Consider the following 26,586-nt stretch of genomic DNA (forward strand, 5'->3'; position numbering starts at 1 on the left):
ATTTTAATCTTTTTTTCATTGTCTCCTTCATTTTTCAATCATTCTACCATTACTCTACTCATTCTAACAACAGCCAACAATACTCATTCTGAATACCTTGATATGACCATTGGAAAACCACACTAGAAACAACATGGTGTCAACAAATCAACTCTTTACAAATCTAAGACAAGTAAAGGTTCGACTGATACCAACAAACAGAACCGTGGGAAGACGTTTCGAGTTTGGGGGTGCTGTGATAAGAGCTGCATTTTGTGTAGGATGATCCTCTTAAGTATGAATCGATTTTAATGATTTTTTTCTGAAGGCATATATTGTGAAAAATCCCTTCATATTGTAACATTCTATTATAACATGCGCTGCTGCAATAAAGATTTATGTCACCATACTCCGTTGCACATAGTGAACGAGAACAGATTACTCATAGTTTTACAAGTTAAGTCAATCAGAGCACTGCACACATATCCAAAACACACAGTATTTTAACCTTCGGCCGCGCACGCACGCACACACGCACACACAGACAGGCACACAAATCATCATCGGCATATCCACTGAAGCCAGTCTTTAAACTATTATGCGCCTGCTTAGTACAAAAAAACGGGGCCATCAACACATTGCGCACAGCAGACCAGGACATATCCAAATGCGCAATTCCAAGCAATCCAAAAGGCCAGCTTGCACAGCACAAAACATCACCAAACAATTTTTTACAGCACAATTACCAGCGTGAAAATACCGGCCCAAAAACGGTGTAAAACTGCACGGCGACAGCTCTTATTAGAACAGACACTGTACCTTTGCTGGGTTTGTGCGTCACTTATGTCACTCCAAAAGTGGCTTGGCACTCAGGGGGTTTTGAGATAAAGTCACTCATGAGTGCATTAATGTCCAAACTTTTCGAAATGTCTGTGTGTACATTCATCAGGGACTGGTGCGTGAGTCTACCGCAAGCTGACCAACAGTAGCCTACGTAACGTCCGTTGACCATGATGCTTAGCGTAATTCTAATAACTAGTAATTATTCATTGTTTCTAATTAATTTTTAAAGCTTACTCAAGCCTTCATTTTTGGTAAATACCAACAGAAAAAAAATAAATTTTATTTCCTTTTTTTTTTTTCTTTCATTTTTTCGAGTATTGTGATGTTGACTTTGTCCAGCAGGGGCACCCTTACTTCCCACAGCCATGCCAACAAAGTAAAACCACAAAAACAACAAACAATCTTTCTGAACCACGTTTTACAAATATTGGAATAAACAGCGGTGCCCGGAGTAAACCAGCACCCCCTTGAAAGTGCACAGGGTTTGAAGCCAATTTTCAACATGGCCAAAAGTAGAATTACAATTTCTGTGTCTGTCATTTGATACCATGGGGCCAAAAAGACTTTTTCACATAGACTTATATCGTCAAAGAGATGTCTATAAATCAGTGGATGCCTTTTTTTAGTGTCACATCCCCTGCAAAATTATTTGTATCACTCTTAGATTTGTTTCATTTGATAAAATTTTTCGAAAGTCTAGAAGAGCTGTACGATTAAATTATTTCACCCCTACACTTGCCCCATCTAAAATGCTGTATTCTGTTCTTTTTATACACCCATAGGGCAAACACAGAACATGTGTTTTCTTCTCACCAAAGACACTGTGCCGCCTTGAGTGATTTTTTGTGACTTGAATATTATGTAACATTATGTCTGCTTAAATACTGAAATGACGAATACCACTGGACAACCTAATCTGCCATAACACAGTATACTGCAGGCTGCTGGGCACAGGTGACAAGGTTAGTGTGTGTGCATTTGAGATTTAGATAATAAGTTTTATGAATGTTGAGATCGTAACATTTTTCTTTAGTTAAACAGGAAGGAAACCCAGGCACTTAAAAATTTGGAAATTAAGGAGGAATTACATTAAAAAGCCTTTAATGCAGTGGCTACGTCATAAAAAACAAACAAATAATAACAAATTTTGACCACTGCCAGTCTTTATTTTTCTTTAGTTGCTTCGAAAAATGTCTCATACATCTTATCTATCATTGGGATAAACCAAAATTCAAAGGTAATTTTTTAAAACGTTAACAGTGAATCAGGAGCAAATTTGCACATGTAAGGTCATGCAAGCATGCTATAATTATAACAAAGTGTATCTTTTAGAATACGTTTCCATGGAAGTCAATAAAAACATTTGTGTTTAAAAAGGTTTGTTTGGCAGAAATAATAAAATCTTGAATGAATATATAAGCCAGAGTAGCTACCATAAAAACACGACTTACAGTAACATGCCTCTCATGAGAACATTTTAATAAATATTTTATGAGGGACGCCGCATTTTCCGTCAGAAACCCCACAATCAGCAGACAAACAGAAGTGATTCGGGATTTTTCTGTGGCATTAGTGGACGCAGCCTGTGATGTGGCATCAGAGGTGACAGAGTTTGAGTCAGGAGTTTGTTTGTGCTGTACTTACTGGGCTGCAGGGCTTTGCTTTAAACGGGCTGGGGGTGAATGTAGGCCTGCACAGCGATGCCCTGCTGGAAAGGTCAAAGGGGGCCACAGGCCACGGACACAGTGGGAACACAGCCCACTGACATTTACGTACACTCTCTCTAACCCTCGCTCTTTATACCTCATTCCCAGCATACGTGCACACGCCTGGCTGTTGTGTCACAGCTCTACCTCATTTCACTCCTGTATATCACATTAGCTGAGGCAAGAAGCCTTATGATGATATTACTCCACAAAACATCTCAGCCACAGTCTCAGTAAAAACACTTCCAAATAAATAAATGGAGCAATGTGTTTCCAAAAGAATTTACAAACTGATTTGTCATTTTGGTCCTGCCCAAAAAAGTTAGTTAGTTAGTTCCTCCTGTCCCCTCACCTATCCCAAACCCAACAACCCCACTTACCCTGTCCTACCATTTTTTCCTTCCCCTTTTTGTCTTAATTTATTTTTTTTATTATTGTTTTCTTTTTTTTATCTTTATTTATTGATTTATTTTATTCTTTATTTATTTATTTATTTATTTATTTATTGCTTTTTTTAATTTTAGTTGTTGGTGTGTGCAAATCCAAATATATTTCTCAGCTTTGTCAGTTTGTGTGAATATGTTTGTGTTTGAGCCTCTTAGTTATCTTCATTAATTCAATTGTTAAAACAACTACAAAAATGTGCAATGTACTGAGGTGTAATGTAAATATATTGCCTGGAGGAGACTGAAGGAACTATTGCAATTAAATAATAACAATAAAAAAAAAGTAAAAACACTTAAAATGTTACTAATATATTATTTACATTTCCAACTACATATGCATCTAACATATTCCCCGACCACGCCACACACTTCCCCTTCTATTAGTGCCAGTTTATGAACTCTGGACGCTTTACTCAACAGTATTTACACCACTGAAGGACTTGTGGTACGCGCTTTGTGGCTAAGAGGTAGAGCGGGTCGTCCTCTAATTTGGAAGGTCAGCGGTTTAATCCCCGGTTCCTCCGGGCAACATGTCAAAGTATCCTTGGACAAGTTACTGAACCCCAAATCGAACACTCATCGGAGTGAGAGTGCGCGTGAATGATTACTGAGTAGCAGGTGGCACCTTACGCTATACAAGTACAGTCCATTTATCATTTTACTTTCATTGTTTATGGAATGGGGTCTGCAAAAATGTCTCATTGTACATTGTAAATACCACAATTGTTGGGATTAAAATATGTATTTGTAACTGTCATGGTTAAATTAAGGATATGTTATTTAGGATTAGGAAAATTGTGTATGGTTAGGGTTTTAATTATTATAATATAAAAATACTCTGATTGAGGCCACTTAACTAGTTAAAATACATGAAATGAGAAAAAGAAGTTTTTAAAATATAAATCAATACAATTTTCCCTAGAAATGAGACTCTTCGCTTATTGTGTATTTGTGTATGTGTGATAATACTTGGTTCAGTTGGGTCGTCCCCTCCCCCCACTGACCCCTCAGCCGCTGGGTGGTCAGCTCCTATTGATTCACAGTCTCCTTGATTCTGGTCTGGTGCTAAGATAGATGCCATAAAAATAGCATAAATAGACAGGACCTTTAGGTCATTTACGGCCCCAGTGACGTGTTATTACCATAACAGCTAACAGCAGTCGCCATTTCCTTTTGTGCTGGTCAAACTTTGTTACACTCACTAGTTTGAGAACTCAGTTTTGGTTTTATTCTTACACCCGTTTTTCTTGGTAATCAAAAAAATATTACTGTTTACCAATCAAAGTTTGTCTTTTTCACCAAACTTAGACTAAAGTAAGCCCATTTTAAAACACGCTTCATTCAAACTCAACAGAAACAAAATTAAACTCACCAAAACTATCTTAGTTTGTCTTGCAGGGAAATAAAAGTTATAGTAATGTTTTTAAAGTAACAGTTGCTCATTTGAAAATGTATACTCCACTGCTCACTTGGTCGTTTCTGCAAAACCTCATCTCAGTGACTTCACGACTTACCACAAGTCAGTTTATTTATATTGAGGTTTATATAAGGAAGTTAGCCTGCTACCACTGTTGCAATGGCACCGGTGCTCATAAAAATATCCATCCTGCTACACTGATTTAAATGGGAATGTCTGTTCTACTCTTATTCTATTTCTATGATAGCTGCTCTCATAAATAGTAACCATGCACCTGCTTGCTGTCAGCAAATGCTAAGAAGCTGTCAGATCTCATGATTCAGAAAAAAGAGGAATAAATCAATACATTTTTGTCCAAAAAAAAAGAGAGAAAAGAAAAGACCAAAGCACTCTAAACGGATGAGACTGAAAATACTGTCTGGGCTTTTTTTGGGGCTTTGAATTGTGGTTGAATAAAAATAAAAAGGGACATGGACAAGACAAGATAAGACAATCTATCAAGAGTGTTTTAAACTGTAACAGTCAAGAGTTATAAATACTAATGCAAAGAGAACAGGTAAACTAACCAGAGACTGGAGACTGCCATCTGTTAAAGCTATATAAGGAAACACAGATAATGCATAGGTAGTTAAGAAGGGATATATACAACCTGTACGTATATGCACAAACAGTATAATGTACACAGTGACAGAAATAGTCACAATGCAACAATATGAAAAGATGAATTATAGACAGTTGAAGCCTGTTGGCTTTAAAGTGAACTTTATTTAACTTCAATGTGTCTAAATGGCTATAAAAAAAAGAAATAATAAAAATGAGCTTATTAATGATTTGAGCATTTGAGGCAGTCACTCATTAAAACAGACTTCAGTGTGCCTTAGATGTCTTAGGATGATTTGAGCATGCAAAGAAAGTTGGAAAGGAGTCCTGTTTCTTCTAAAAATAGCAACTATATAGACCTTGTAACCCTCAACCCGCAGGTCTTTTTCGTCTGCTGCCACTGACTGCGAACAGACCTGCAGCGCCGAGAGATGTGACATAAGGCCTGCAAAAATCAGACTGGGACTGGACTGGGACTTCTGAATGACAGCTGATAAAATTAACACTAAGACTTTTAATTATTCTAGTGACCTCAAAAGTGGATTAAGAAGCCTGGAAACAATTTGGATTTTTGGCTGTAAGTGTCGCTCACTCGCTATTTCGACTGGACGGCTTAATGCGAGTCCATGGATGAGGTTTAACTTTCGGGCTTCATTTTAAAAGGTAAGGACCCCTCATAATTTAAATCAAATAAATTATACCAACATGCTGCAGAGAATAGCTTTTATTACTCGTAAATGCTAAGTAAAGTTGTTTTTTTTTACAAGAATAGTGAATTTCTTTGGTGGGAAGTAGCTGGCAAACAGTTTGCAAATTTGACCCCCATTGTATTGTGAGAACACTAATATTTGGGGACAAATACATCAAAACCAAGACAAATAAAACTCAAACTTTTGCATGTTGAGATACCACAAGAGGTGAGTCAGAAAATAGGATTCCTGTAAACTATGTAAACCTAATATGGGCTGATGAATACATAAGCTGATCTCCTGCTAATGGTATGGAACATATAGTCCTGATTTTAAACAAAAAATGATGGAGGAACCTACATGTCATGCATTTCTTATTGGTGCTAAGCCAATGTCAACCTATTGAAACAGGCTGATGCGGATTTCTCTGCTACCTGTGCTGTGATATCACGAAAACTTCTTTAACAAGCTAAAATATGCCACTGTCACTGAAACTTTTGTTATAGTGGTTATTGCAGACTAAACCCAATCTGCTGACCCGCAGTCAGTGGAAAACTTTTCAGCACGACTGTGCAGTGAGCTCAGAGAGCAGAGATTTTAAGAAAATGGCACAATTGATGCATTTCCACACCCAAACTTCACCAAGTTGTCATTGGCACGATATTTTTTGGTTTATATCTAGTTGCAGTGACCTTGTTTTACATAGCAGTATTATGAGTCTAGTATATGCAACAAATGCCTCATAAACAGACTGAGCAGCATATCATTGTTGCAGGCTGGACCTGTGCAGATTATTTTCATTTTCACTGAAATTATTTTATGTGACTCAAAAACATGATCACATGGTACGTAGCACAAAAATAACCTACAATTGTGACAAAATGATGGCTCGCGAAATTACATTTTAAGGTGATCCTAAGTCCTGCTACATCTTTTGGTGTGGAAGGAGGAGTTGAGGAGTCTCACAGTCTGGGGAAAGAAGCTGCTCTGTAGTCTGGTGGTTCTGCAGCAGATACTTCTGCATCTTTTCCCAGAAGGGTGAACAGGCTGCGGCTGGTGTGGCTGCTGTCTTTCAGTATCTTTTGGGCTCTGTGCAGACACCTCACTTCACCACGGTCGCTGATCCTCTGCAGATGGGAACCAGTGATGTTCTGGGCAGACAAAAACAACAAATGTTACTTAAACAAGGAAATGGCATTTTTAAAAAAGGTCCTGGTTTACAGGTAACTTTAGCTTATCTGAACAAAATTGATGCATGGATGGGCAATTTAAATAACACTTTAGGGAAAACATGAAAATATGGGGAAAATATGACACTGATCTCTCAAATGATACTCGTCTGGTTTCTATCCAGCCTTTTAAATCTTCTGCTGACTTTAGGACTTGTGATGTTATTCACTCTTAAATTACAGATAGCCTGCCTTTACCTTTCATGCAACAGATACTTTTCCAGTTCAAACTTTTGTTTTATTTCTACAGAAATATTGCATGATGTCATTCTTCTAAGCCCATCTTTTTGTATAAACTGATCTTTCAGCCTCTGTTCAACAGTTAGTTTCAAGCATGTTTTTACACTTTTGTGTGAGTTGGAGGTTTGAAAAACCACAGTCATCCCGGATCTGCTTAACTTGCAACACCCATTACGATGCATATGTATAACCATATTATTGAGGCTCATGGATGGATTGCTGAATGGTCCTACTGGGCACAGGCCAAGGGGCCCAAAGTGTGTTTCCTGGGACAGCAAAACAGTGTCCCAACACTGCCTCACTTTGCCTCTAACTGTCTTACCCTAACATCCTTATCTTTACATTAATCAATCTCAAAATCAAATTCAAATAGCTTTATTAGCATGAACAAAACATATTTTACTGTCAAAGCAGTTCACAAAACCAAACCATTATTTTACAAATATTGCATACATTCAATATCATTATCAATCATACAATCTCAACCCGTTTGCCTACACCTAACCAGTCCAACCAGCAAAGGCAATACATATAAGATAATAACAGCAGGGCGGGCCATTCCTATGCTTTCCTGGAAAATGTAAATTTGCAACCAGGAGACTAAAAATGACCACAAACAAACTACAAAGAGAAACAAAACCACTAAAACCCCCCACAAAAGCACTACAGGATGCAAAAACTACAGAAAGAAGCAAAACAACAACAACAACAAAAAGAGAGGCAAAAGAACCACAAAGTTGCGTTTCTTGCTCCTGGAAGAGAGGTGGGGGGGCCTTTTGAATGTGCCCAGGGGCCCATTGTCCCATAATCCGCCCATGTATAGGTCGAGTAAATAGTTGTTAATTATTTGACTGAGTTTCCTTTACCTTTTCTCAGTCTACGCCATTACTAATTCTCTATAGCCCATATTACTGAAATATATTTATTTAAATGCCATTTTGTTTAGTTTTCGTTTTAAACTGTCTAGTAAGTCTATATCTGGAATCACAAATCAAAGCACAAATTAATTAGCCACTGCTTTCTTTTTTTTAAAATACTTTTATCCTCTGTTCATCCATTTGTTGCAAACGACATCTCCTGCATTTTATAAAAGTCAAAGAAAACCCCTCAGATCGCAGGCTATAAGAGGTAAATGCGCAAGCTGTATGTGAATGGGATGACGCATTGCTCCGCAAAGGCAACTGATTGAGAGCAACAGCAAGATGGTGTGCACCATGCAGCGCAACATCCCGCTTTAATTCTTCCAGCACGTCGAACAACACAGCACACACACTGACCGCATCTTACGGATGGGGCTCGTTTTCATCTCAGCGGTGCAGCTCGAGTCCAAAAAACAAATGTCCACGGTGTGAATTGGCGCTCTCGCGTTGTGTATCCTGTTGATTCTGCCCGCCGAGCGTTAAGAGGAGCTCAGCTCGTCAGGAGGAAAAGCCTCACACAAGAAAACCTGGTCGCTCAAGCTACACTGGATGGCATTTCTTCCCCTGAGCTTTGTTTGCACATCGGACGCTTCAGTGTTTTGACCTCTATTTTAATTTGTTTTTTTATTTTTCAACGCTGGTTGAACACATCTGGAAAAAAAAAACCCCAACACAACCTGCGCTCCATTTCTCCGCTTTTTTCTCTCCTTTGTCACAGCAGAGCAGGTCGTGATTTTTGTATGCAACATAACGGGATTCATGGTGGGAGCATTTCCTTTCATCAATGTGCATTGATGTAGCAGAAAACGTGGAGGAGATAAGGTAGGTCAGAGCGTGCTTTTAAGACACTGGAGAAGGTGCAAAGACACACACACACACGCACACACAGCAGGCTGAATCTTGGTGTTTGTGCGCTCTCTTTGTCGTGTCGCGTGTGTGTTTGGAGAGCATCAATAGTTGGATGTTTCCACTGATATCCAATTGATAAAGCTCGCTCCTCGAGTAGCTCCCACGGTCCATTGTCTCGCTGCATGGCCCCTGCTTTAACACCAAACGCTCCATTTCTGATGAATCTCTCCTCTCTCCACAGAACCCTTATCTCAGCACCTGGAACCTGTGCTAAAGATTTCATTGAGGACAGTCAGCAATTAAAAGGATTTCGATTCTTGTCTAAATCGGGAATTACACATCCAAACTGGGATCTATGAGCGGAAAAGTGGCGAAGCCTAAAGAAGACAAGGATGCTTCCAAGGGTAAGAGGCGAGCCTTGCCTTCCACAGAGTGCTTTAACCCTAAATCACAGGTTTATCTAACGCCACCATTCATCCCCTACATGGTGCTGCTCCAGTCACCCTCTGAGGTGGAGACAATAACAGCCAGTGGATGGTGGAGCCATTCCCAGCACGGTGCATGTGGATGTTGCTGCTGTTTAAGATCTGAGCAGTCGCTGCTGTAGGCCTACATGCTGCACGATGTGTTGGTTTCAGATCACATGCTTTACTCGCATTGACTTGGTGATCGTTAAAAACAATCATGCAAAGCGAAAGAACCAATATGTTGCAGAGCGGTAGGCTACAGATGGAGAATGAGCATGGTGTTTGCGTTAAAAGTAAACATTACAGCGTTGAAGCGATGGCAGTGATGTGCTATTGTGTCACTGGCATCCTGTTGAAATGTCCCTTTGTGTTTCTCTTGCTCGCACCTTCTCCGCATCCGCACATCACATCTGTATCATGACGCGCGGAGCCTTTTCGCTCTCTGAGCTTATGACCTATAGCGTAAAAAATTCAGCTCCTTCACCTCTCAGGGGAAAAAAAAAGGGAAGTAAACTGCCTGTCCATTGCCATGGACACGGAGCGGAGACAGGGTTGCCAGAGAAACCTGGCGGGACTAATCAACCGCTCCATCTGCACACGGGGATGTGCACGACACTTTACGCACCGGCACACACATTACTGCACCTTTGGCTTTCTGTTGAACAATTAGACAAATCAGTAAATGAATCATGTGGTGCTGAACAATGACGCAGCTTCATTGCGTCAGTACATTTATTACCAGATCTATTTGCAACAGATCAGATTTGAGCCTTTTGTCTTTGTATCCTTTACTAGAATCACACTTCTATGACCTCATTTTATAATATAATAAGCTGCACTACACTGTGGCAGCTTGCCCGCTGCAGCCTTCCTGTTTATTTACAGTAGAGCAATTGAATTGGATCCCCTTGTCGTCAGGTTCTGGCTCTGTTTAAGAAGCTCACAACAAATCAATAAGGCTAACTGGCTTATTTTGGCAGCACTGCTACAAGTGATGACGTGATGTTACTATAAATGGTGCATACAGTAATGGCTACACCATAATGACCTACACTAAACTTAGCCTGTGTGCAGAAACTTTCCTTTAGTGGTACTTCACATTTATTTCATGTGTAGGCCATGTGAGTTATTATCCAACAGAATTACTGGAAGCTTTAGTCCCACATGATTATTGGACAATGAACTATTGTAATAAAAGTATTTACCTTATTGTTAAAGCTTGCACTAACTTACACTCATATGATCAACGAACAGTCTTGAAAAATACAAGCCCTATTTTAAAAAAAAATTTTTTTTGCTGTATAAATCATAAATAAAAGGTGTAAAAGATCTTTTTTACTTTAATGATGTATTTACTGCACATCTACATAAAGCCCTCTATTAAACTTCTCAGTTTTAGAGGGCTGAGTATTGGTATTTGATACCTTTAAGCCTTTATAGCCAACCAACACGTTTTGTCCAGGGCTTGCATGAGAGGAAATCACTTTCCATACCAGCAGACATCGATAGTCTGTTATTGCCATATGAATAGGGAAACCAGAAGAACCTCTTGATGCTAGTTAGCACTTTAGAAACGCAATCCAGTGTTGAAAGAACAAGGCATATTTACTGTGTGCCACTTAACAACAACACAATCCATCAAAAAAATGTTTCTGCTAAAGAGCTCAATGGCTAAAGAAAAACAATCTTACTTTATATAACAAGTTTGTTTCTACCCCCCTTGACTTTAGCTGTTAATTTACTTTCATTGACTTGCGTTTTTCCTCTGGTGCGCGTGATTTCATTCACCGACTGGCTCTGTCGTCTCTGACGCTGATTCAACATGCTGAATGAAATAAAAAGCCAACAAAAGCTGATGAGAGCCTCAAAGACTAAGGCGACAGCTGCTCACTGACGGCCCAACATTGTCTGTCAGACGACCGTAGGCTTGGTGTGTCAGGGCCTTAAGGTATCTCCCAAAATGCCCCGTACCAAGTACTATTGGCACTTCTTCAGTCAAACAGTACCTGCATCAAATCTTTTTTGTACCTAGATCTAGAAAAAAAATACTATTTTTATGGTTTTGCAAACTGCATTCTTCAATGTAATACAACCTGTGATTTGCCCACTACCGCAGCAACTACAACCCATACGGTGTGTGGGGTGGTGAAGTTGAGCGCAGTGTATTTCAGTTGGTAGTTCAGTGTCCTGAGATACCACCAAAATGTTCAGAAAGCATGGCTATACCACGCACCGTGGCGTTTGATAAAAAATGTGTAAAGATTATTTTTAATGTAGTACTCAGTTGGTATCGGTGTCAATTTAAGGGTACTGGTATTGTATTACTTTTAAACGACATCTGTCCTGATCAGTTTGAAGGATGCTTCTTATAGACTTACCTGCCATGGGAATGCAGAGCTAATAGCTCAATCAAGTACAGAACATCCCTCTCATCATCTCTTTGTATGTGATTCATGTTTTTTTGTACATGGTGCCAAACAAATGTAACAAAACTAACTTAGAAAGCTAAAAAACAAAACATGGATTAAAGGATAGTGATAGCCAGGCATATCATGCTGACTATACAGCCAGCAAAATATGCTCAAAATAATTGATTTTAAGATTAACCTCCACAGCAACTTTCCCTCCCATCTCCCACTGGAAATCAATGGCATGTGTGAACAGCTGACTCATTTAAGCCCTAGGGCGGCACCATCTCCAAAACTATCAGATAAGATAAAAAAAAAAATCACCTAAACCACAAATGCTCGACTAAGCGTGGTCTAGTTTTATAGACACACAGCAGGAAGCCAAAAGCTGGCGTGGCTCTGCTGCCTTCCGAAAAAAAAACCCCATCAAAAAACAAAACTGCAGTTCATTATCTGCATCACTGACAGGGTCACTTGGTGCCAGCTGCCCTCCATTAGAGACTTGAATGGCACAAGAGCAGGGAATTGCACGAGGGGAAATCAGCACTGACCCTGCCAACGTTGGCAACCACCTGTCCCACAAATTATTTTAGGGAAACAGTCCATTAAAGCCGGAACCACCTGCCATCTCCACAGCCTTTTTTCTCCCTGCAAGCTGTTGGCCTGCAGAAGCTTCTGACTGCTCTGCTTATTCAGAACAGAAGTGATGCCCCATCTCCTCTCATTTATTCTCATCATTTTGGAGTCTCAATCCACAGCGCCTCAGCTATCTCTACCAATCAGCCAGCCTGCTAAAATTTCATATGAATGTATGTAATCTTTATTATATTAGCTCTGTGTCTACTTGTTTGTGCGGCTTCTAGTTTCAGTTACATTTCATCAAGCGCCCTGATCATACAAAGATGATTACTGATTCAATATAATCCATAACTAGAACATATCTTGGATATCTACAGGTTTAGAAACCCCATAAAGCCATTTGACAGAAGAAATTAGTTTGTTATAAAAAAGTTGATAGACACAAACACAGCAGAAATCAGAGAGATGGAAAGAAAACTTTTTCAGGAGTTACTTCCCTCCAAATAAAATTATATTGAACCAGAACGGCACTCGGAGAGCGCGGATCTCCGCCAAGGCCATATGCCCTATCTTGCAATGTTAACGAAAGTGAAGAATAATTTGTGAATCTGCCCCGAGATTCGAATACGCTCCAAAAATTTAATGAGTTCTTCCTTGGCCCATGTTACACCCTTCCAACAAGTTTCATGAAAACTCAGCCAGTAGTTTTATGTAATCCTGCGCCTCCTATCAATGGACTTGCTCCAAAAGGTACCTCCTTGGTGGAGGTAATTATTGCCCTTTCTCTACGGTGGTCCCAGTTGTAATAATATCAGAATCTGAAGTGCACAATTTTCAACCAGCTTTCAATCAAAACTGCTTGAACTGCTGTACTTCTGAATTTTTGTATTGCCTGCCACCCGTGCCGCCACAGCGGACACAAAGAGTATAGAAGCAGATCAAAAGACAGCCCGCCACCCTCTCTCTCTCTTGAATTTGGACTAAAATCTGATAAAACGGTAAAACTAGGCAGTGCTGAAGGAAATCAAGAATAAGTTACTGCACTGCCAATTTCTCCCTTAAAATGTTTGCACAAACATATTTTAATGCCCTGCTCAGCTGTAATAGCGGCGATAAATATAAAGCAAGATTTTGTCACTACATTGCATATTTGTCTCCTCAAATGTTTTCAGAAACTCATCTCAAGTTACTGTTTAGCTGTAAAACGAGATATTTTGTTACCAGCCAGCCGCTATTGTGTCAAGGGAATGAGTTTGCACTGTCACCCACCAGCAGGAGCGTTTATTGGTTTGGTACAGCGCAGTGCATTCTGGTAGTTGTAGGTTTTCTACCTCTTTAGCAAAAGCGAGTGTACTAGTCCTTTCCCTCACTTTATTTTTCTCTGATCATGTACCAAGTTTTGAAAGTATTTGTGTCTTTCTACTGCATAGATGGCCTAGATTTATGCGAGGAACCTCTTTATATTGGTGAAACACTTCTTTAAGTGCAGTTTTAAGACGTGAATCACTCCCTCCTATGTGGCTCAGTCAGAAAGACCACAGTTCAACACGTGAAAGCAGTAAGTATGCAGAGACACAGAGGGAGACATGGCGGGGTAGAAGGAGGTGATGTGTAGCGGGAGCTCCAGTATCAACACCAGTGAATCACGTTGTGTTAGTTTCCCCTTGTCCTTGTGAAGCTAAGCTGTGCAGAAAAGTGATGTGTCAAAGCATGACGTACACACACTCTCTCAGCTTTACCACAGAGCTTGAACACTCAGACCAACTCTTGTTTATGCCCATTAACAGAACTGCATCGAGGTTCTGGCATCGATTATGCACACATTTCCACCTTGGCTGTTTGGCCTCTTGACATTAATACTATCTCGTCTAATAGCCACCCTCACATTTTACATTTTCAGCACATGTTTAGTTTGAAGATCACTTTTCCTGCATGCACTCCTTGCAGAGTTAATCAACTTTGACCGCACTTCTGTCACTCTCCTCACACTTCATCACAGTGCAGCGCATTGATAGACTCCACTCTTGGGTGTTGAGTGTCAGCTAGTGGATTCATGTCCGCCTCAAATTGCAGGTCTGAAGGCAGAAGCAGAAGGCATAAGTCTTGCATATTCACAGGCAGATTAATTCAGCGCGAGGCCAGCCACAGAACTGAATCAATAGACGCCCAGAGAGGAGTTTCGAGCTGCTTCATTAATCACAATGCAGGCAGCTCACTCCTCCACAACACTGACACCTGCTCTAATCTCATCGGCACGACCGCACACTGTCTACAGTGTTGTTTAAAGTCTTTTCATCTAATGGCTAGATCTCAGAGAATCCCCTCTGAGTAGCGTGTGGTCAAGAATTTGCCCAACGTTTAATTATGACATAATTTCATATGTAGTCAATGTCTGTGCTGTCTGCTTTAGTTGTCATCTCTTATTGAACGTTTGAAATATATCTGCAGTGGTGCAAAGATTGCATGCATTGCTGGAATTGTAGTAGTAAAGAGGTAGATGTGCTGTTGTGTAATAATATATATATATATATATATATCAAAATACACTGAAATTGTCTGCAGAGTCAAAGTTACCAAGTCTGTTTTTAGCTGTGATGAGCAGTATGCATCCCACAGTGCATAAATTGACAGGTTGCAGCGATGCACACTACAGCTTCTTGTGCAGGCACATTAATGTGTGTGAGCCGAACTAGTACTGCAGGAGATTTTCTGGTGGGGGGTCCACAAATTCTAATCCTAGGGTTTGGAAAAATGATTCCAAATAAATCTTGAACCCAGCAAGCTCACAGGATTTCCTGCTATTTGACAGGGTCAGCTTAAAATTATTTCTTCTCTCAAATATTATTACAAAATTCAGTTCAGACTCTTCTCCTTTATATCCGTCTTAGCGACTGTACAATCTAGAGAGGGAACTTTTTGGACAACCGCTTGTCACAACGACTATTTTACTGCAACAGATCACAATATCACCAATTTAAAAGTTATGAAAGCAAAAATTAAATCTTCTGTATATAATATTCAGAACATTAATATAGCAGCAAATAACCGTTTGCTATGTACAGATATAGTGAAACAATGGTGTCCTGAGCAGAGAGTGAAGTCCTGCTCCCTCTGGGTGTGCACTGTAATCCCACCTTCTCTGTTTGTTGATGTGATAGATGGTCAATGATCCCACTACACGTGCGTGCAAGGGCCCCTGGCGGTCAGCAGTTAATCAGTGCTGGGCCTACGATTTGCCTCTGTGGGGTCGGCCTAGTTTTTATAGTCTGTCCTGCACTGTTGGTACTAGTCGGCCCTTGTTGGGTCTTGTCCGCTGTTTTTCGGCTCATTCAGCATGTTAAATCATGTCAGACCCGGTGGAGCCCTGAGTTGAGTGATATCACTCTGACTGGCATTTCAACCCAGTTCACAAAAAAGAGTAAAGAAAGTGAGGAAAGCAATCAAAATGATTAAAGTCAAGAGTAGGTGAAGCCAAAGCAAACTTGTCATATTTGGTAAGATTAGGTTTCTTTGACAGAAAAGTTTCGTAGCTGTTTGTGCTATTGTTTGCGAGCGCATGGTAAACGTCCTTTGTTATTTATTGTTAGCATCTCCATGTTGAGAACTGTGTGCAGATAGTCCCAGTTCAGAAAAATACTTCAAAAAGTTTTAAGTCAATGAAAAGTTAAAGTACTTATTCACAGTACAACTACTTTCTATATTGCCAACAATATATCCAACACACCAAAGACAGTTTGTCACATGTAAACACTGGGCTGTGTGAGGACATGTTCTTCTGGAAGTATTCGTGGTGTCAGGGTGGTGGAGTTGTTGCCTGTCAGATACTTTCCTGGTACTGACGCAGATCCGGCCACACTGCCCAGAGGAAACTGGCTCGCCTCGCATCAGAGATCTGCCACTCTCCATCGCTGACTTGCACGCTGATCGCTGTTTTGGAATGTTGAGAGCCCCCGCTCTTCAATTCCTCTGTCAGTTTGGGTTTCTGAGTGACACGGGCTGCCCTGTGACTGGTGCATTGGCGTCTGGTTCTCGGCTCAGATTTTGCACAATTTGTTTCTAAGAAAGTTTTGTTCTTAGGAGTTGGTTGTGCCAAAGTTTGAAGTGGCCAGTTATTGATTAGTTAGTGGTGAAATACATCCGCCAACATGTTTTTCTTATTTCTCCCGACTCTGAAATGGAATCGCACTGTGTTTTACGTCACCACTGCCAGGAGTGTTCTGCCCGTAAAATCTCTAAATACCTGACTGTTGTGGTGCATTAGTCAGCTTGCTGCTAGTAATCCACAGAGCTGCATGTTTTTTGAGGTGAACAGCTATGTGAGCCGTCGCCTCAGTGCCTACTGGGACATGCCTGCCTCTGATTTTAATTTCCCAGGGTACAGAACCAGTGAAACATGTCACTGGTGTCACTGGTCCCCTGCATAGGCTTTTTTTTCAGTGCATGTTCGTTTTTTTCACTCTTGTCATTTCTTTACGTGGTAATACTCCTCTTGGTAGACATTAAGTTGCTCATGTCATCTGGCTTCCTCTCTAAATATCGTCACTCAGAGGGACTGAAGGGTTTTAATCCCCGTTAACGAAATGGCCATGAATGTTAAAACATCTGGCTCTCTGCTGAATCTCGCTGCTCTTTCGCAAACACCGGGATACACAAACTCAGACGGAAACGTGGTGATCAGACAAACTAGCCATCTAAATAAGTGTTTTTAAATTACTGACGCTGTAGCTGTGAGAGATACCGATGCACAAAATATACATTTGATATTATTGTCTGCGAATGTTTTCAATGAGTTTCATAACTTTAGTGTTGAGTGTTCAGCGCTGAAGTGGATTTTATTGCAGCCAAACACTGACTTATCATTACAATAACATCATTTTCTCTTTTATAGGCCTGCCGCAGATTTTTCTGTGGCCCACTGTTGTTGAACAGTGCTCATGATGATAATCACATTTCTACACTTGAATTCTTTCATCTGAATAATGGTGCAGATTGGATCTCTAACAAATAGGTGTGGCATTAAACTACTACCTGTGGATTTTGGATTACTGCTGTTTTACTTTCAGAAATGCACTCTATGCTACAGCAGATAATCCTATCTAAAGATAATCCCCCATAATTGTGGTTATGTGTGTCAAACTGCCCCCGACAACAATACACAATGTCTCTCCGCAGGGCCACAACACTGAAATATTTCAGTGTTTTTCAATGCATATTCAAAACTATGTCACACAAGGCTTTGCACTGACATCAGCTGTATGGGATCTACTAACCCTTTCCTACAAACGTTAATACTTGAAATCCAAGTTGAGGTTAGCGGTCTTCATCTGGTGCAGGGTCGAGCAGGACATGACAGTTTTTCCAATGGATTATCTGCTAAATTAGACAAAGATGACATCAGCAGAAAATGGTCCGTGAGTGAATTTTTATCTGGTCTGCTTTCCACAGCGGCTGTTAAAGGGGTACTTTACCTATTTTCAGACAGCTCTGTGTCATAACAATGTGGTCAGTCTGTGTAAATGAACAGTGGTAAACTTTTCTCCGTCTTATCAGCGCCCAGATCTCCCTGCTCATCTACCAGCTCAAATCTGCTGGATGAGGAAAAACACATCATCCAGCTGATTTTGGCTGATTCTCAGGCTGTCGCTCAAACTACAGATTATACTATTGCATTTTTTGAAAGCCCACCACCGCGGACACAAAGAGAATAGAAGCAGATTGAGAGAAGAATTGCTCGTCTTTCTCTAAAACTGAGACCAAACTGAAAAATTAGGCAGCGCTGATCAAACATAAATCAAGATTCGGTCACTGTATTGCCTATTTCTCGCCTTAATGTCTTCAGAAACATATTTTAGTGCACTGTTTGGCTGCAATGTGAGAATTTTTGAACAGGAAGCAGATGCCACACTATTAATTGTATTGTAAAATCAGAGGCTGAAAAAATTGAGATCAAACTATAAAACTAGGCAGTGCTGATCAAATATGAACCAAGATTCTGTTACTGTGTTGACTAAATCTTAGCTTCCTGTTTAACAGTAATTCAATTTCTTACACTCATTGTATAGAGATGACAAAGTGAATCAATTCGTCCCCACAGAATACCTTTGCCAGGCGTGTGACAATCCAACTCTGAGTGCTAATGGGCTCACCGCAGATCAAATGCTTTTAGCCCATCTGAGACGAAGGAAAGGCCTCATCTGTTCAACTGAGCATGTGGCAGCAGTGACTCATTTGTCTGTAAGCATTCACACCACCCTGAGCTCACTTTCAGAGTGCGCACAGTTTGTGCCACATGCATTTCTACTGCAGCTATATAGCAAAGATGTCATCTTTGCTTATCTCCAGACAGAAAAAGTGCATCGCTGAAGGTCTGAAAACTTGACAATATTTGTACATCCTCAGTAGATGCGAGTACTTCAAGAAATTGCGACCATTTTTGCTTCTGACTTTTTAATTCAAAAACATAGAAGAAGAACCTACACTATACTTTCATGGACAGTAACAGCATAAATACCATGACAACAGAGCATGTACGGCACTACGGAGAGGTATCGGATGTTTTGGGGGCACAAAGACGTAATTACAAGTAGCAATTACAGTATTTCAAGGTCATTGCAGTTGCCACAAGTTGAGGTTGTCATCCAAAACTAGCTGCACAGAGCCAGGTGGGACTGAAACACTAAAGAGAGAGGTGTTTTCTGGTCATAGTGAAATACTAGTGAGGAAAAGTCAAGGTCTCAAAATCATGTAATGTACAAAGGTTTTATGGCGTGCTGGATTCTACATTTTAAGTCATGCCCAGGATTAATAGTTGCTCTGGACATGAACTAATTAAAGTTGGTGAAAATTATAAAGGGGATTAAGTCGAGGTAAGAAAGGGAGGCGATAAGGCTGGACCAGCGGTAATAAACAGGAGCTTCAGGCTGGAACAGAGCAGGCCTGAGAGACAGCGTCTAACTGACCAGCAGGCCTATAACGTGGTGATGGTAAGGGCAAATGATTGCCTCTGGCCTGAGCAGAATGCAGATTAGTGATTGGCAGTGTCGTAATTATGAGCAAGGCTGAAGTCTCTGTTGTGATGATTCACCAGGAAGACACCAGAAAAGCAAACCTCCGTCTCTTCTGCACACATGCAGAGAATAGTTAACAGGATTACCCGCTTCTTGCTCTTCCCCAATCCTGCAGCTCATTTCACAAGCACGTTACAAACAAAGCCTCACATCAGCTTGCATCAATGTTCCACTTCAGCCCATCTCACTGGCTATGAGAAGAAACATCAGTGTGAAACGCAAACAGAAAGTCCAGAGCTGACCTGGTGAAGGTGGTTTTTAAAGAAGTGTTTCACCGATAAAACTAGGTCGTCTCTGCATTTAAAGATGCAAATACTTTTAAAATTGGTGCTACATGACCAGAAAAAAAACAGATAAAAAGAAAAAGGCTTAATAGGGCGCGATGCAATAGTTGTAGGTTTTCTACCTAACAGTCGCTACCACTACTGTGTGACGTAACTATGGCAGCCAGCAATCTGGAATTACAGTTAAACGGTGAGCTAAAACATGTTACTGAGAACATTTGCAGCAACAAATATGCAACTCAGTGACAGAATCTTGTTTTTTTTTATCACTGCTGCTTAGTTTTACAGATAGATCTCCATTTTTTTGGCATCTGCTTTCTCACAGCTAAACAGTGTTTAAATTTGTATCTAGAAACATTTTAGAGAAATAAGCAGTGCAGTAACATAATCTTGATTTGCATTCAGTCAGCATCACCTTGTTTTACCAATAGATGGGATTTCGGTCTGAGTTGCTCTGGGCAGGTAACTCTTTTGATCGAACTCTTTTTTTGGTGGGATGGTTGGTGGGCAATACAAAAAAGCAAGTTCAGTCTGTAGTTCGAGCAACAGCCCGACAGCTGGCGAAACATCAAATTATCTGGGCGCTGGTTAGATGGAGGGAAGTTTAGCACAGTTCATCCACACATACCACATACATTGTTTTGATACAAAACTGGTTGAAAATCGGCAAAATATCCCTTTACAAGGCTGGTAATGGCTACGTGAAGCGTCATCCATTGGTTGATATAACCTATGACGCTCTATTTCAAATGTCAAAAAACGCCCAGCTGTGCTTCTAAAAACACTGATAAGTGTTTCTTAGCATTGTGCGCAAGTGAAGTGTGAGGCATCATGGACAAAATAGATCAGCCTTCAGTTTCAGTTAATGACGTCCATACTGACAGTGAAGAGTGAGCAAGTTTAAGATATAATTGTTTGCATTTATTTTAACAACTGTGCTGGTGGCTGAAATCTGCATTTGAATTTTGGTATTTTGTATGTGTTGATTATAATATTTTTCAAAGACACTGAATGTATGTTTTATTAAAGCAGGGATATTTAGTTGCCAGACATATTTTCTGTAAACTCAATTTGCGCCACTATTTTGTATTAGAAATCAGACTATGGGAATAGAAGTGTTGGCCAGAAATGTGTAGTGGTATTAGTAGTGTGAAGTTCACAGTTTTTATGTTTTATACATGACCACTATTCTTTTTCAGCCAAGCAGCAACCTTCAGGTTTCAAAATCTGTTCAAACTTCACACATCGTGGTGATGCGGACCTGACTGAAAATCAGTAAAGTATACTTTTAATCAATTAACTGTTTAGTTTATGAAATGTCAAAAAATTCTGAAAAGTGCTAATCAAAATTTCCCTGAGCTCAATGTGACAGATTTACAAGCTTCTTTTGTCCAACCAACAGTTCAACACACGAAGCCTCCTCATTTACTGTCAAAAATGACAAAGAAAATCAGCCGATTCTCACACATTTAAGAAACTAGAACCAGCAAATGTTTGTCATTTTACTTGAAAAATCACTGATTCATCACTCAATTCTCAAAATATTCTGTGATTAAGTTTCTTTTGATTGACTAATCAATTAATTGCCTAATTGTTGCAGCTTGATCTGATTGTACAGATGTCAATGATAAAATCACCCAACTTCTCACTTGATTCATGACCTCAGTAAACACATTCATAATTAATTTATGGTCTCAAGTGCTAGTTTGAAGTCCTCTTAAATACAGTATGATCATTAAATTATGGTGCCATTTAGAGTAAAATAGACAATACAGCTGGGTATGCGTTAAGGCATGGCGTTTAACAAGTCACTACATCGGTCAAATCCACCCCGTGCTCCTCCACAGTGTCACTCTGATGTCCAAATCTGGTCACAGAAAAAAAGCAAGATAGCTTCGGCACAATGGCAAACTCAAGGCTTCTACTAATTTTGTACATGTTATGTTTCTGAACTTTGTCAAGTGGTTTTAGATGCCAAACTCAACATTACAAACATGCAAAATTTGAAGGAACATGCATCTGACAAACACTCCCAGTGAACATTTTGCAACACCAACATGTCATTGCTCGTGCCAAATAGTTGTAACCAACCAGTGAGTTGGGTGGACAGTAAGATGTAGTTTGAAGTCAGAAAAAGAAAAAACAATTTGAGTCACTGCTCATTAATTGAGGTCTTGACTGATTGTGATTCCCCTACCTTCACCAAACTGCGTGCACTCTGGAGGTTAATACTATTGACCATATTGATCTTTGGGTCACTCACTCAAAATAGCTGTTTCATTAGAGAACAGTGTTTTCAGTCTCCAGAGTGAAGGCTGAGGATGCAGGGAATAACTGTGTTTGTTTGAGCTTCCAGGTGTCTGGCTAATGGGTAGAGGAGGTCAACACAAACTAAACATAGCTGTAGATTAGATTGCTAATGAAGATGGACAGAAGACAACTGGAAGACTACAGAGCAGTAGATCCCAACTGGTGGGTCCCAGGTCCATTCTGAATGGACTGTAAGTGACCTCCCGAGTCTGTAAAAACCACACTTTATTTTGAAGTACAGTGAATTTCTAGCATAGAGCTTTTATTTTGAAGTTCAATTTCTGTTAAAGCTTGTCAGTAAGTTTTATTTCTTAGTGTTTTAAGCCGCTGTGTTGTTTGTGAAATAAAACTGAATATTTGGTAATTTATCTAATGTGTGGACCCTGAAATAATAACTAAAGAAAATCTGGACCTCATGGCTGGACCAATTGAGAACCACTGCTATAGCGTTTCCCAAGGATGACGTTTTTCTGTAGGCCAACGTGAAAGTTAGCTTCGCCAAAAAGCCTGTGGGATTTTTTTCATTGGATTTTGGATCATTGCAGAAAAAAAAGGTCTGTAGTTAACAAACATTTATGATACTTATGACACATTTTGTTCAGCAAGATAATCTCCACACATGAACAACACAAAAAGCGTAAATGCAATTGGCAGAAGTAAAAAAAAAACATTGTCAGGCTATAAACAAATTACCCTACTGTCACGTTGCCACCACTACGAGGCTGTAAAAATTTGTGCGACTCGTGATGCCTTACTGTAGTCTCATTTAGCCACTTGCTAGCAACCAGCTTTTTAAAGACACACAAAAGCTTCAAAGTCGGGTATTTACTGACGTAATTTATGCTCTAGAACAAAATGTGAAAGTCTCTTAAGCTTGTGTTAAGCACAGACTTTATTTCTGGCATCTAACCAAAAATCCATTCAGAAAAACCACTTACTTCTAAACGAGGGAACCGGAGGTCCTGAAATGCTACTTCAGTTCCAGGTTTTAGGACTCATTCATGAGGTACTCTATTGTGAATATTACATAGATGCTGTGAAGAGGACGAAAGAAATAACTGTTAAGTCATATCTATGAAGTGTATAGAAACATCTTTGGGCCGAGTTTAATGCCTGGAATGACCGAGTCACTTAGTGTTGGCTTCTCTTGAGCAGGAACATGAAAGATGATATATAGCAGAAAGCCATTAGTACCAGTCCTCAGAGAAAGCTCATTCATTCAGCATTGATGAGGACAGAGGATGGAAGGTTAATACATTCGGAGCCAAATATTCAACAGGGAGAAGAAGATAAAAGAAATTCAGATTAAATGGCGGATGGCTAAAATCACAGTATATGACGTAACTGTCACCCCTCTCAAATGAAATGTGGGTGTGTGCCTTTATGTGTGTTTGTGTGTTCATTTTTGGTAATACTTCAGTTCCCAGTGTGTGAAAAAGATGAAGCGAGTCTTAAATGTGAGTGGCCTTCTGTTTCGAGGATGTGAGAAAGAATGGGGAATAAAGACATTGTTAAGACGACTGCTAAATATAGCAACGATCCTTCACTGGTCCCTGAAGCCAATTTTACACAGTCTGGAGCAGTGAACATCACGGCTGCGCCTGCCTCCTTCTCATCAGGGAGACATCATTTACATAATGAGACGCTGCCACGGCAACAAAGCCCCAGTAAGCACGGGAGTCGTCAGTCATGGGGGGTGGATACCAAGGTGCCTTCCTTACATGCGCTCATGATGCGCTGGAGGCTGCGGCGTTGTGAACGCCGTCACATGTGCACACACACAAACATACACTCTGAGCCCGGGAGACAGAGTCCGCACGGAGAGACACACTTGATTAGAAAATAAAGGGTGGGAAGGCAACTGTAAATGGCTGATCCTCTGGGGTGGTGTGGGTGGAGGGGTTGGAGGTGTGTGTTGTGTGTTTGTGGGCATTGTGAACATGTGTAATGCATATTACACCAAGTTTTTTTTTTATGTGGTTTGGTGTTTTGAGCCTGTTGGTTTGTTTTTCATACATGTCGGTAGGAGGTGTATGAAAGCCCTCTGTTACTGTAGGTTCTTCCTCAATTAATTTGATTATTGTATTTGTGGTAACTGCTAACAAGAACTTTGAAATTTATATATCAACTATATGCTGTCGGTTTAGACACTTTTTATGTGACCAATTGGTGAAAATATACTTTTCCCAGATTGGTTTGCAACAAGAGTTAGGCTACTGTTTACACACTGTATATGTGTGTGGACATACCAACAATAATAGTGGTGGTGGAATTATAAAAACTAAAGGCACATTGTTTTTCTCAAAGAGTTAAATATCTGTATTCTGCTCTGTTTATGCTGCTGTCAACTAGGGATGGACCCAAATATTCAGCTATTCGGTTATTGGTTAATTGGGTAGGCATTCGGATATTCTTTTTTTTTTTTTTTGCAGAGGACGAATGCCATTTCAGTGTTTGCGATACTGCTGCTGCACCCATCAAACAGTGACAGGAATGATCATTTTACCCAACGGTTATTAACGGATTCATTGACTGAGTCGAGTCATTTCGGTGTTGGTGTGATCAGCACCAGAACACAAACATGTGACCCCCCCACCGCAGTGAAGCCGTTTCCTGCAGCACAGAGCAGGTGAATTTCTTCCATAATGAGGACAGTTATTACTTCAGACACAATGAAATTTAACAGACTAATTGAGAACACTGGACACAGATTATAGTCTTGCATAACTGTCTGAGTTTTTTTTTTTGAGAACTGCTACAACTCTGATTTGACCCTCTAAGACCAAAGTTATGCTTTTCCAATGATACACTTGAACTTCTCTGACAGTTTTATTCTGAGAAGGCTGTTACGGGCAACTGTAGGTTACACCTCTGATATCTCAACTACATTTTATGATCTGTGAATCAAGCAAGCTGACTAGTTGATCCATCTCCTGTCTGGAGGCTGGTTCAAAATGCAGAAAAAAAAATATGCAAACGTAACAATTACAAAAATGTGTACAAATATTAAAGTAATGGAACTCACTGGCGGAAATGCAATCTTGGAACCCACCGGCGTTGTCGGACACAGACATAGCTCTGAATGATCTTTGTAAATCTGCATGCACATTTAAATGCAGATATCTGTTTATAGAGATGAGATGTGACCTGTGATGGAAGACGAAGTCATGGCTTAGATATCCGCTGGCTACACTAGATCAGCTCGAATACTGGACCTCATCCCCAGAGACGTATCGTCCTCAGATCGGTAGCTGATGGATTCTGAGATTGGAAACATAGAAATAGAATAAGAGTAGAAAAGACATTTCCATTCAAATCGAGCAGAGCGGTCAGAACGGCAGCCTTTTTGTGTATATGATTGCCATTGCAACTGTTCTTGCGGGCCAACCTCCATATTAATTTCTGAACAAACAAACCGACTTTCTGTAAGCTGCTGAGATGAGTTTTGCAGTAAAGACAAAACGGGCTGTGGAGCAGTGCGACCTATCGAGAGGCGTCTTTTATGCACCCTCTCTTTCGTCTTGCTGCTAGAGAGAACTGAGGATTGCTGGATGTAATTGCTTCATATTTCTATTGCTAAGTTATTGAATTCTATTAATTTAATTAAAATGCCAGCTTAGTGTGTATGGTTGGCTAAAACGCAGTTCTCAAACCAGTGAGTGACTCCCTTTACGGCCCCACTGACACACCATAACAACAATCTTCAGTGTCCTTTCTAATAAGTATGTGTCTATGGTCAGAACAATAAGCATGATTGTTTTAGCTCTGTATCTGTTATCATATCTGATAGAAACTTTTCAAATATATTTCCATTAATACTTGAGACTGTAGGAATGGTTGAAAATGGTTGAAAACACACACTGGTGCTGAAGCCAGTGGACCTTTAGCTAGACTGCAGTGTGATTCAGTTTCCCACCTGACAAACTTTTCTTTTTGTTTTGTCACATGTCATCAGAGATTCTCTGTGGTGAATGATCACATCATTTTCAAAGTAATTAGAGGAGACAAGTCTCTGCCTACACTGCAGTACAGAGAGGGAGAGATAAAGAGATGGAGAGAGGAGCGAAGGGACAAAGAGAGGGAGTGTGAGAGGGAGTGAGAGAGATGGCAGTCAGTGATCTAACAGTAATCCATAACAGCAGAACTGGCTACCATAAAGAAGACGAACAGCGCTGTAGGCGAGATGAAAAGGTTACACGCAATAACGACAAAACGCCCCAGCTTTGCTTAAAGGTTACAGTGGAAATTTTAGACAGGGACAATGGTAAATTGCTTCAGTTCCTTGGCTCACTGTGGTTCCTTGACTAATACCTTCTACAGTAATGGTAGCAGATCCATTTCTGGTTTCAGTTTGATTCTGTTCAGCAAGTAGTCTTTCATTTTATTAGAGCAGATGGGCTTCAGGACACTAGGTCTAAATAAAGTCCTGCTTAATACTTAATAGTTGTAGCCAGTCCTTGGATTTCTGACCTTTATGCCATGTCCCTGTGCATCATATTTCAGATGGTTGTTGTTGTTCTGAGTTGAGTTGTTCTACTGGCCTTACACAATAG

At 40.2% G+C, this 26,586-nt stretch overlaps 1 protein-coding gene across 1 annotated transcript in view; it reads left to right on the forward strand.

Annotated features, from left to right (window-relative positions):
* The first annotated feature begins 8,362 nt into the window (after positions 1–8,362).
* fgf13a (fibroblast growth factor 13a) overlaps positions 8,363–26,586 on the forward strand; it is a 125,992-nt gene continuing 107,768 nt past the window's right edge. The window contains exons 1-2 of the mRNA XM_042493865.1: positions 8,363–8,891; positions 9,160–9,322. Coding sequence (XP_042349799.1) covers positions 9,274–9,322 — 49 coding nt within the window. The 5' untranslated portion in view covers positions 8,363–8,891; positions 9,160–9,273. The remainder of the gene's footprint in view (positions 8,892–9,159; positions 9,323–26,586) is intronic.

The sequence above is a fragment of the Plectropomus leopardus genome, chromosome 9, assembly GCF_008729295.1.
Source record: "Plectropomus leopardus isolate mb chromosome 9, YSFRI_Pleo_2.0, whole genome shotgun sequence".
NCBI lineage: Eukaryota > Metazoa > Chordata > Actinopteri > Perciformes > Serranidae > Plectropomus > Plectropomus leopardus.